This window comes from Pieris napi, chromosome 2 (genome assembly GCF_905475465.1).
Source record: "Pieris napi chromosome 2, ilPieNapi1.2, whole genome shotgun sequence".
Classification (NCBI taxonomy): Eukaryota; Metazoa; Arthropoda; class Insecta; order Lepidoptera; family Pieridae; genus Pieris; species Pieris napi.
In genome coordinates, this window is record NC_062235.1 from 10,740,607 (window position 1) to 10,754,274 (window position 13,668).

At 32.5% G+C, this 13,668-nt stretch overlaps 2 protein-coding genes across 2 annotated transcripts; both read left to right on the top strand.

Annotated features, from left to right (window-relative positions):
• Nucleotides 1-2,562: 2,562 nt before the first annotated feature.
• Nucleotides 2,563-6,015, top strand: LOC125058336 (circadian clock-controlled protein daywake-like). Its single transcript, XM_047662413.1, has 5 exons — nt 2,563-2,695; nt 3,393-3,609; nt 4,246-4,379; nt 5,088-5,243; nt 5,595-6,015. Exons 1-5 carry the CDS (start codon nt 2,635-2,637, stop codon nt 5,747-5,749), a joined length of 723 nt encoding a protein of 240 aa, XP_047518369.1. The 5' UTR covers nt 2,563-2,634; the 3' UTR covers nt 5,750-6,015.
• Nucleotides 6,016-8,462: 2,447 nt separating this feature from the next.
• On the top strand, nt 8,463-13,668 carry LOC125058400. Its single transcript, XM_047662484.1, has 5 exons — nt 8,463-8,594; nt 10,338-10,554; nt 11,253-11,386; nt 12,132-12,287; nt 13,255-13,668. Exons 1-5 carry the CDS (start codon nt 8,534-8,536, stop codon nt 13,407-13,409), a joined length of 723 nt encoding a protein of 240 aa, XP_047518440.1. The 5' UTR covers nt 8,463-8,533; the 3' UTR covers nt 13,410-13,668.

Sequence of the window (13,668 nt, forward strand, 5' to 3'; positions counted from 1 at the left end):
AAGATTTTTGTTATATTACATAGTAGTAAACTATTCAAGAGAAACGGCAGGAGAACATCAATCCACCATGCTTTTTTGGTGGTTATGCCATTAAATTGTAGCTTATGTGAAACGGTGGTATTTATTTTGATAAGGATCAATACCTAGGTACGAAAAAAGAGCCTTTTCTAGCGGTGGTATTTTAATAAAAAAATATTAATAAAAGGACGCTCATTGTGACTTAACTATAAAAGATACAGACATGCTGTCGCGACATTTTTTATAGATAGTGATGTATCCTGGAAAATTTAAATACATCATTTTTTTCTATCATTAATAGTTTTCACAGCGCACGCGATTGAAGGAAGTTTTTTGTTTATTTTTATACACCTTGGGTTAGATTATTCAAGTTTTAGTCAGCATCCCTATTTTTTTTCAAAATGAAACATAGCCTATGTCACTCGGGAATAGTGTAGCTTGCCAACGGTGAAATAATTGAAATCGGTCCAGTAGTTTCGGAGCCCATTCATTTCAAACAAACAAAAAATCAAATCTTTCCTCTTAATAATATTATAATATAGACTTATCCTATTTAATATCCATGGGCGAGTGGAGCCCGTCGCCTTGCCTCCTCTACGCGCTTGTTGCAAAAAGTGACGCACTATCTTAATTCAGAAATCTTCCAGTTGCGATCTGAAGCTCCTTAATACTTCTGGTAAATGCTTGGTAACCTTTATATCGATTTCTTGCTCCAGATCGCACGTGGTGGCTCCAAATATGGAACATTCTATAATGAGATGCTCACTGACTTCTTTGTGAGTGGTACATGATGGATATGACTTCAAGTTAAATACTAGTGCAAGTTCAGCAAACGCCCCATGATCCAAAATTAGCTTTCAATGCTATTCATTTATATAAATTGTCATTGGGAATTGAACTCATGACCAATCATGCAGACTTAAACACAGTAAATGCTATATTTTACATATAAACACGTGCTTTTCACAAATTTATAATGTAGTGTATAGTTTAAATTCAATAATTATTTACAGATAGCAAAAGCTAGAACATTCTAGAATTCCTTGGAGGAGGCTTTTACCTGTGGGATTTAGAGGCTACTCTAGAGGTTTGCTCTTGTTTAGCTATTGTACATAGTATTCAGATTGAAGCCTCCCTTGTAAGTCAAGACCTGTAACAGGGATGCGCCATAGGGTTTGCAGTTAAAAAAAACAAATAATATTTTTTTATAAACATTATTTTTGCTTTTTATACAGCATTTTTACCATCGTTGTTTGTATTATACATGTTATAATTAATTAAATTAATATTATTCTTGATAAAATTTATTTATGTTTGTTTAAGATATAAGACAAGACGCGCAAGAAATACTATGCCTTATTTTATAAGTTTTCTTTAGCAAACTAACGACTTAAAGTATGGGGTTATGTTTTTAATATTAAAATTAGTGTTGTAGTGGCTTCAGCGAATCGCATTCCTTAGGTAGCAGACTCGATCCGTGTCTGCACCCCAATAGACTTTCTGTCTAAGGAAATCATCGTGATACCCTCACGATGGTATGTCTAAGACCCAAAAAGTTGATGTCCGGTGTAGAGCGAAGAAAGCTAATATACTTGCATAGTAGAAATAGGCATATGATGACGAAACAGATACACAAACCTGAGGCCTGGACCTTTGACACTTGTTTTTTTTAATACAAAAATGTTGGTCGTTGACCTATTAACCCAAAAACAGCTAAAACACAGTATTGGAATCAAAATAATATAATATAAGTTTTTAATAGTTATAAGAAATAAGTTTTTAATTTCCTTAACATTAATTTAGCGATTAATAATTGTTATAGCTAAGAAATACGTATTTATATCAAGATATTTGTTTATCAGCTGACGTGATTTAAAAATTCGCGAACGAAAACTGGAAAGAAGTAGCTAATCTGGTGCAGGATCGGATGTGGTACGCGCATTCACAGCAACTGGTTAATTTTTATGTATAAAAAATTAATTTGTATAAAAAAATATGAGCAACGTATTACAGTTTTATTTGTTAAAAAATCAATGTATTTTAAAGTATTAAACGTCGATTCATTCAAGTCTTGAATTTTGCGACAGTTTTACGATTTCCGTTTAGCTTCAACGCACACGTAATTGCTGCTTCATAGAGGTTATTAAATTCGCAATAATATTTTGTATAATAAATGTATAATTCAAATAATATTTAAGAAAAATATAAATTATTTGCTAAGTTTTTATAATGCTTCTTAATAACTAGACAAACTATGAAAAATCAAAGAACGCAAATCTAAATATTTCACAAAAATATATGATTTAGTTGTCTCAATGAATTGTTACATTTAAAAATGTACAGTATACAAGACTATAATAGGAGCTTGAATTTGTTTCACTGACTTGACAACCGAAACTATTTTTTCCCTTCAACACTGAATTAGGTATTACATAATGCGTCACTCAAGATTTTACTTATAAGCATTATATTTTTCTAGCATTTATAAGCAATAAAAATAAAAGTTAATTACTTTATCTAATGATCACCGCAAAAGATTTAATATATAAATGCAACGAAGTACTTTATTGTGAACAGTGCTACATCTGCATTAGTATACTTGTGATAAATTCCATTATGGTTTCGATTTTTGAAATATTAGCTTTAACGACACTGTGCGCTAGTGTCGCTCAAAGTGGTAAGTTTTATTTTTAATACCTTGTGTTGACTTTTTTATAAGACTTGGTGCATTTTCACGTTAAGCCTTTGAATTTGATTTTAGTGGATTAAGTCTGAGGAATTGAAGGATAAGGTTTGGAATGGTTACTTTAAATTTTTACGCGTATATAAAATCTGTGATGTTTAAGGGTAATTCTATATTAAACTGTTGTGTTTGAAATGGAGTAGCACGTCCAATGCAAAACTATATATTAGTGTATCCCGGAAATCGAAGCCTGGATCAATGTGAGGCTTCACTAATAAAGCCACGAGTTTTATCCTTAGAAATTAGCACATATTCATCAAGCTATCTTACGCCAACATTTGAATTATCTTAAATTAGAATTATATAATACAATAGATTATTACAATTTAGTTTCAAATATGGACGTAAATCAAAACACGAAATATTTTCATTAACAAAAGTCGAATTTATTGACAAAATACTGTAAAATCGTAAAAACAAAATGTATTAATTTTTTAAACAAGATTAAGATTACATTGTACATTGCTACGTCCGAGTATAGGTTTTGTATAAAACTAAATCAAGCTTGTTTTACAATATTGTTTCCGTATAATATGGCGTATATGTTTCAAATAGTTTTATCTCTTAACCAATGGTTAGCTAAACAAGCCATATTTTAACAATTATAAATATACATTCCCATTTTTTACAGAAATGTATGCGCCATGCCATCTTAACGACATGGACTGTTTTGAGGCGACCCTTAACAAAGCCCTACCTCAGGTCTTCTCTGAAAACCAAACCCTTGGGGTAGAATCATCTGATCCCTTGAAAGTTGACCTGATAGAGGGCGACATGCCCGATCTTAAATTTAAACTTTTTTCTACAATCACTACGGGATACAAGCAGTGTGTTATCAAAAATGTGAAGTGAGTTATTAAATAATTAAGTTACCATTGTACAATAAAAAAACAATATAAATTACATAGTATTGTCTCTTATTGACATAACCTTTACATATTTAAAGAAAAAACTTTTTAACCGGATTAAAGTTATGTATTATTATAAATTTACAATTATTTAAAATTATGTTAAATAATTGTAAATTTACAATAACTTTACATCTTTTAAATACATAACTTTAATCAGGTTAAAAAGTTTTTCTTTAAATATAAATTACCAAAAATAAATAAAACAAGTATATGTGTTAGGCATGGTACAATCTTAGGCATGGTTAAGGGGGAAACTCATAAAACGCATACATTTATCGTACGAGGCTAAGGCTTAAAGCCTTAAGATTTAACAAACATGATAATTTGTCTGAACTCGAGCTCTCTAATATACACAAGCAATAAATATTTTAGAACCGTCTCTATGCTATATGCTATTTTTATTATTCCATTATTGAAATCTAGGGCATTTTAAGTAAGCATTAGCATGGGTCCATACTTAATAGTTTCATATCTTTTTGATTATATCAAACACGTCTTGTATCGCATGCATTTTCACAATGCTCGAACACATTTTAGCAGAAAAACTCCAGCCTATTTTATTCTTATTTCCAGAATGAACTTAGATGCACTTACGTTACACGAGGAGCTTGACTGTCCGAATCTAGAAACAACTGGCAAATACGAAATCTCTGGACGTCTCATGACTTTACCAATTGAGGGAAATGGAGACTTCAAAATCGCTGCCGGTGAATATTACAATATGAAAATTACCTAATAATAATATGTTTCAATATAACTAATAGTTCTGAGGATGAAATTTTACATAATATGAAATGGTTCACTTATATATGAAGTCTGTAATGTGTTCATGTGATAAGTGATTTTTTTTTTTTGAAAAATGTATATTAATGTCAAATATCACTAACCTTATTGTTTCATACCAGCCAGGTACACAACTCTTTGGTCTATCGTGTATAGTAATATTATTTACCAGGGATTTTAATTTTTAAAAGAATAATTAACATTTTTACGCAGGCGTTTCGCTTTTAACTTATTAGTAGGTACCTGATAAAACTTGCAATGCATGGGTAAATTATATGAAATTGTTATTATATAAAGTAAGTAATACAGAATTATTGCGTTAACATTATTGAAAGTAGTTTTAATACAAACAGTGGATTGTCGCATTGCCAAATCTCGATATTGATTTAACGTGTTTATGTGTTCGCGATTCTTCACGATATCTAAGAGATCTCATTATATCTGCAGGATTCAAAATCTTTTATATTAATTTTCATTGAAATGTTAATGTTAGTCCCGTTAACATGTACCTAGGTTTGGGTTACACAAGCAGGCAACTATCTAGTCGCTACCCTCTAAAAACATCGCCACAAAGTAGGACTCTTAATAGTTCTGGCTGGTCGTATTCCATAATATTAATTACAATTTTTCAGAGTCATACCATATAACCCTCGATCTTGATTTGGAAACTGTGGTTGGAGATGATAAGAAAGTATATCTCACCATCAAATCTTTCAAACAGAAAAACGAAGCAACAGCTCCAATTTCTTTCGACTTCAAAAATCTTTTTAATGGACAAAAGGATCAGGGTATGAATTACATTACATTTTTTTTTTTATATCATTTTCTGATAGTTAAGGCTTACTAATACATAAACTCAAAAACAACTTAAGTTACCAAATTATAATAATTGGATGAATGTCTAAAGAATTATTCGATTTACAAAGATGAAGTGATCTCGTTGCCTTTAATAAGTTAAACCTTTTTTACCTTAGGTTTTTACGATTTATTCAAATAAAACTTTTTGTGCCAGCAAGTGTGTTATATGTGGTTTATTCAACATTAAAAAATTTAAAAAAAAATTCAAAAGAAATAAAATATGCTTGGGTGCATGCTAAAATTGGCTTTATGGCGTTGTATATATTAATTAACAATTTCAGCGGACAAAGTCCTCACATTTGCTAACCAGAACTGGAAGCAGGTCTCCGATCTCCTGCAGGAACCTATTTGGTACAACAACATGAAGACAATCCTCTCTAGCTCCAACAAATACTTAATGACTGAACCCCTTGATCAAATGTTCATATCACCTTAGGTTGTTAAAGTAAAAATACATTTGTTACATATATTAGTATGTAACAAATGAATACACATACATACACCCACCCCACTACAGTAGCACATAAAACACATGTATCTCGTGATTTTTCTACATAAATGGCAAAATATTCTTCGGGTATCAGTCGCTATAATAGTAGCTCTTTTGAGGTTTGAGCATAAAGAGATCATATGAAAAAGACCGTAGTTATAAACATATTATTTATATTTTTATTTTAATAATAAACTATTATATATCTATTATTGGTACTTATTCATTACACACCTATAATATATAATTATGATTATATTATAAGAAGTAGCATATCAACCGAAAGATTATAAATTTAATTAGGGAGACATAATCTTCTCATGTACAACTAGTATGTAATACTGTGAAAGAAAATATCGTGAGGAAATTAGCATGCCTGGACTCGAATTAAATAACGAAAAATTTGTCATATTTTGGAATAATCTGAATTTCTCATGAACTAGAGAATAATAGTGCGCACCAGCGCAGTACAGTTAAACATATGTACAGTCTTACAGATAAATAGCCTGAACAGTTTTCTAGTACCTATAGTAGTCTCACCGTATTGTGGCGTTATTTGTGATGTTGATTAGCAATAGTATTTTACGATGACATGGATTAATTATTTTAATAGTCAGAAATCATGTAATATAATAAATATTAGGAAATCGTTAAAGATTATGAAATGTTATATAGTTCAACTTTATTACTTATTCAAAATTCACTTATTCACAAATCACACATAATTGTTTGTGAAAATCTATTCTATGGAATAAAATCTTTTTTTGTCTACATACATTAGAATTAAATACGTTTAAATTTATTTTTATTTATTTATTTTGCTTTTTATACAGAATTTCTACAATTTTTGTTTGTAGATACATTTTATAACTTTATTTAATTCTTAGTAAATATTATATATTTTATGTATGTTTAAGATTGTAAGAGATGTCGTCGAAGAAATAACGTGACAACTTATTTATTTGTTAGACTTAAAATTAATACGCGCGCATTAGAGTCCCGCGCATGGACAAATTACATTACCAGATTCGTTCACAGCGACCATTCGAGTGAAGGGTCAATAGGTAAGTAGGGCAGGGCAAGTGATAGAAAGATATTTCCTTACTTTTCGCACAATAGCGTAACACAAAACGGCAACGTTGCTTGTAAAAATTATCAATGGGAACTAACCATTGTATTTTTACTAATTACTACATAATACTATGTGATGTTTTTACATACATTGTATGTACAACAGATTTCATTAAAATTTTGAAAGTCGTTTAATATCGTCGAGCTCTTGTGCGTTGTTTTTTTTTTATAGAACGGTTTGGAGGCTCACCTGATGGTAAGTGATACCGCCGCCCAAGGACACTCTCAATGCCAAAGGGGACGCGAGTGCGCTGCCGGCCTTTTAATAATTGGTACGCTCTTTTCTTGAGGGCCCCTAAGTCAGTCAGTACTTCAGTGGGCAGCTGGTTCCACAAAGTGGTGGTGCGCAAAAACTGCCTTGAAATTGCTCGTTTAAGGTCGGAACATGCTCCGGCCATGACGATCCTGATGCTCCGATCAGCCAGAAAGCTGGAGATCCAATCGCATAATTTCTCGGGAAGCCCATAGGCTGGAAGCTTCGAGAGCAGTGCTCTGTGCCACACCTGATCGAAGGCTTTCGCTATGTCCAAACTAACCGCTAGCGCCTCCCCCTTGGACTCAATTGTCTCTGGCCATCTATGTGTAAGGTAAACAAGAAGGTCACCGGTCGAACGACCACGACGAAAGCCGTACTGATAATTGCTAATCAGCTGGTGGCCCTCTAGATACCTCAAGAGCTGGCAATTAACAATGGATTCCATTATTTTGGAGAACAAGGAGGTTATAGCTATTGGGCGATAGTTGGACGGATCAAAGCAATCGCCTTTTTTAGGGATCCGATGTATCGAAGCGGTCTTCCAGGAATTTGGGACAGTGCCAATCAGCCAAGCGAGTACAGGTACTGGAAAAGGCGCGTTAAGACCGGAGCCAACTCAGAAGCACAAATACGCAGCACAATTGGAGGATACCATGCGGCCCGCTCGACTTATGAATGTCCGTTATCATTTTAATGTGATTACCTATGAAGCACATAGTATATAAAAACACAGATGAATGATTATATATGGTAGTTTAAGAACCACTATTATTGCAGAAAAAAAAATAAAGGTCAAGGTTAAGCATAGCATGATATGAGCATGAGTTGTAGTAATAATAAATTGTTTATATTATTATTTTTATATAAAACAATATTAATATAAATTAAGTGTTAAGTTTTCATAATACTTCTTAATAAATGGACTGGAAACTATGAAAAATCAAAGAACGATTATTTAACTATAATTTCTTACTTCAATCAATAAACGCAACTCTAAACATTTCACTAAAATATATGATTTAGTTGTCTATGAATTATTACATTTTAAAATGCACTGTATTTAGGACTATATTAGGAGCTTCAATTTCACTATCTTGAGAACGAAAACTTTTATTCCCCTTCAACACTGAAGTAGGTAATATATAATATAATAAATCTGCTCAACTTCCAAAACAAGAGATTTAACTAATAAATATGTTTTTTTTATAGCATTTATAAGCAATAATAATAAAAGTTAATTACTTATTATCACCGCTAAATATTTTATATAAATTCAACGAAGTAATGTATTGTGAACACTACAGTGCTACATCTGCATTAGTATACTTGTGATAAATTCCATTATGTTTTCGATTTTTGAAATATTAGCTTTAACGACACTGTGCGCTAGTGTCGCTCAAAGTGGTAAGTTTTATTTTTAATACCTTATGTTGACTTTTTTATAAGACTTGGAGCATTTTCACGTTAAGCCTTTGAATTTGATTTTAGTGGATTAAGTCTAAGGAATTGAAGGATAAGGTGTGGAATGGTAACTCACATTGTTTACTACCGTAATTTAACGCGAACATTATCTGTTATGTGTAAAGGTATTCTTCTATAATACCGTCTGTTAGAAATGGAGTAGCAAGTTTGTTACAAAACTATAGCGATTAGTGTATCGCGGGAATCGAAACCAGGATCACTTTGAGGCTTCATTAACGAAGCCACAAGTTTTATCCTTGAAAATTTGCACATACGTGGGTAACATAGAAAATGTTTGAAACTGGCCAGTAAGAAGCATTGCTAATTAAAACTTTTTTTGAATTTCAACATATAATGTGGTAAATTGCATTTATTTATCATTTGTTTTTGTGAATTGGCAGCAAGTCTATGTGTATCATTGTATCAATATCAATGATGTGTTATGACTAGTTATGGGCTTACTCAACAACAAAGCTATGATAGACTCCGATTAGCATTTCTTAATGAAGCCCCATCTCGTGCCACTATTTACAATTGGTTTAACGAGTTTAAGCGTGGACGTAGCAATCTCAATGATGAATAGCGTGAGGGTTTAACAGCGACTACTGAAGATAACATCAGTGCTGTGCGACGCATAATAGAGGAAGATAAGAGAGTGACCTATCAGCAGATACGGGCAAGCCTTGGCATTGGTATGAGTCAAGTTCAAAAAATATTATACGAACATTTAGGCGTCAGGAAGCTTTGAACCAGATGGATTCCCCATACTTTAACCGACGACCAGAAACACCTTCGCATGGACTGGTGTCGCCAAATGTTAGATAAGTTCAACGGCGGTCACTCAATTGCTTGATATCGTCACAGGTGATGAAAGCTGCATATATTGCTATTTGACAGCAGCGTCCTCGAAGCAGGATCCTCGTTCACGACAATGCTTCAGCGCACTCCGCAAAACGGACTGTTGAATATTTGACTATGGCAGGTGTCGAGATAATGAGTCATCCGCCATACAGTCCTGACTTGGCGTCCTGCGTCTTTCATTTATTCCCAAGAACTAGAAGATACAATTCTAGGTATTCGCTTTACGAGCCCTGAAGATGCGGTGAAAGCGTACGTAAATGCCACAGAAGAGACCCCTAAGGAAGAATGGGCCCACTGCTTTTCTCAGAGGTTCCATCGAATGCGACGATGTGTGAGAGGAACAGAGATTACTTCGAAAAACAATAAAAGTATTAGAAACTTTCTACAATAGGCCGTTTTTCATTTTCTAAACATTTTCAGTGTTACCTAGGTATTCATCAAGCTATCTTACGGCAAAATTTGAATTATCTTAAAATAAGAATTTTAATACAATATATTAAAATAATAGACACGTAAGCCAAAATACGTAATATTTTTAATAACAAAGGTCTATACTTTCATATAATTTGAGTTATAAATTAACAGGTCTCTCAAAATACTGTAAAAACGTAAAAACAAAATGTATTAATTATTCAAACAAGAATAAGGTTACATTATACATTATTACGTGCGATTATAGATTTTATATAAAACTAAATCAAGCTTGTGTTACAATATTTTTTTCGTAGAATATGGCGTATATTTAGTTTTGTCTAATTACCACCGCTGTCCTTACACCAAGACAAATATTTAAACAATCATAATAATATATTCCATTTTTTACAGAATTAATAGCGCCATGCCCTCTTAACGACGATGTCTGTTTTGAGAAGTCCGTTAACAAAGCCCTGCCTCAGTTTATGTCTGAAAACAAAGCCCTTGGGGTCGAATCATGTGATCCCTTGAAACTTGACCTAATTGAGGGCGACATGCCCGATATTAAATTTAAGTTTTTTTCCCCAATCACTACGGGACTCAAGCAGTGTATTGTCAAAAATGTGAAGTAAGTGAATTATAACTTATTTTCAAATGTATATATATAATATATAAACGTTTAATACCTGCAGCTCAGTTTCATGATAGGACGTCAAGGCAGAATACAAAATGCCATCCGTATCACCTCGACGTCCTTCATTCCACAACAGAGCGTTTCTTAAGGCAGTTTTTGCCGCGCACCACTATTATGTGGAACCAGCTGCCCACTGAAGTATCTCCGAACCAATTCAACTTAGGGTCTTTCAAGAAAAGAGCGTACCAATTTATAAAAGACCGGCACTTGCGAGCCTTCTGGCTATTTGAGCAACCATTGGCCTCCTGCCCGTTTGCCTTCTGTTATACAAAAAAATAAATAAAACCAGTATATGTGTCAATTTTAGGCAAGGTTAAAGGCGAAACTTATAAAACGCATACATTTATCTAACGATTTACGCCATTTGATTTAATAAACATTTTAAGAATTTGTCTGAACTCTAGCTTAATATACACAAGCATTAAATCTTTTAGAACCGTCTCTATGCTATATACTATTTATATTAATCCATTATTAGAATCTAGGGCATCTTAAGTAAGCATTAGCATGGGTCCATACTTAATAGTTTCATATCTTTTTGATTATATCAAACACTTGTATCGCATGCATTTTCACAATGCTCGAACTCATTTTAGCAGAAAAACTCCAGCCTATTTTATTCTTATTTCCAGAATGAACTTAGGTGCGCTTAAAGTACACAGCGAGCTTGTCTGTCCGAATCTAGAAACAACTGGCAAATACGAAATCTCTGGACGTCTCATTAATTTACCAATTGAGGGAAATGGAGACTTCAAAATCCCTGCCGGTGAATATTACAATATGAAAATTACCTATTAATAATATGAGTCAACATCACTAATAGTTCCTTTGATGAAAGTTTTACATAATATGAAATGGTTCACGTATGTATAAGTTCTATGAAAAGTATGTAATGTGTTCATGTAATAAGTGATATTATTGTAATTTTAAAAACTTTCAAAAATGTATATTGATGACCAATTTCACTTACCTTATTACCTTATACCTTATACCAGCCAGGTACACAACTCTTTGCTCTATCGTGGCGATAGTAATATTATATAGCAGGGATTTTAAAGAATAATTAACATTTTTACGCAGGCGTTTCGCTTTTAACTTATTAGTACCTGATAAAACTTGAAATGCATAGGTGATTAATTATATGTAATTGTTAATATATGAAGTAAGTAAATGATAGTACAAAATTCTCGCTTTCACATTATTAAAAGTTATTTCAATACTAACAGTGGATTGTCACATTGCCAAGACCTATAAAATATCAAATCGTGATTATAAGTAACTGTAAAAGTCTGTCAAGATATTGATTTAACATTTCTATATGATCCCGAGCCCTCACGATAACTGAGAGATCCCATTATATCTGTAGGAGTCAAATTATTATTTCTTATTAGTTTTCATTGACATGTTAATGTTGGTTCCGTTCCACCTAGGTTTGGCTTACACAAACATCTTAAAACATCGCCACAAAGTAGGTCTTTAAAGTTTCATAATATTAAAATACAATTTTTTAGGGTCATACAATATCATCCTCGATATGGATTTGGAAACTGTGGTTGGAGATGACAACAAAGCATATCTCTCCATCAAATCTTTCAAACAGAAAACCGAAGCAACATCTCCAATTTCCTTCGACTTCAAAACCCTTTTTAATGGACAAAAGGATCAGGGTATGAATTACATAACATTTTTCTTTCTATCTATCTATTATGTTATATATCTGATATTTAAAGCTTACTGATACTTATACTCAAAAACGACTTAAGTTTCCAAATTATACTAATTGGATAAATTTTAAAGAATTATTCGATTTACTAAAATAAAGTGATTCCGTTGCCTTTCATATATTAAAACTTTTTTTTCTTTGGTTTTTACTATTTATTCAAATAAAAAAAAATGTGCCAGAAAGTGTGTTATATCTAGTCCAACCATAAGTTACAAATGAAAATGCAGTAATGAAGTAATGTAATATTAAAATTTATACCTACATATTTTTTTAAATCACAGCAAAAAATATTAAAATATTCTATTCGCAATGGCTTTTGGCCTTTATACAAACTAATCTTTAGCCAGACGCCAAGAATCTAGGGACGTACGCACTGTTTCCAAGGGAAAATCGTCACTGCTGGCTCTAAAGATTTTTTAAGATTTTTCAATGTCGCCGTGTTATTTGAAACTGACCATAATTTGAAGTCTAAAGGGTTGTGGTCTGGGCTCAGCAGTCTTCAGCTCTTATAAAGTGCAGAAGTTGGTTTCAAGCCAGGCTTGGGTAGTTCGTGCCTTGGGACCAGCCTTGCGATTCTGTAACTCACTTATCGAACTCTCACAGCTTTTTTCACAGCGGCGGTCGCGCTCATATCAGTCGTAAAGCAGTCATTTTACGATTTGGCATTCTGATAAACAATAAACTACAAGCTCCCAAATTATATATATATACCTACGTCTTCCAGATTTAAAATTATTAAAAAGTTGAAAAAAATGCATTATCATTTGTAACAGAACTTATGGTCAGACAAGTTACATAATATGGTCTCTTCCTTTATTTAACATGAAGAGTTTTTGTAAAGAAATAAAATATGTTAGGGTGCATGGTAATATTTGCTTTATGGCGTTGTATATATTACTTAATAATTTCAGCGGACAATGTCCTCACATTTGCTAACCAGAACTGGAAGCAGGTCTCCGATCTCCTGCTGGAACCTATATGGTACAACAACATGAAGAAAATGTTTTTTAACGGCAACAAATACTTAATGACTGAACCCATTGATCAAATGTTCATATCACCTTAGGTTGTTAAAGTAAAAATACTATACATTTGTTACATGTAATAGTATGTAACAAATGAATACACATACATTAGTAGCACATATAACTCATGTATAACTCTCGTGTTTTTTCTAGACAAAATATTCTTCGGCTATGAGTCGCTATAATAGTAGGTACCTGGCTCTTTTGAGGTTTGAGCATAAAGAGCTCAATTGAAAAATACCGTAGTTTTATACATATTATTGATATTTTTACTTTAATAATAAACTATTTTATATCTAT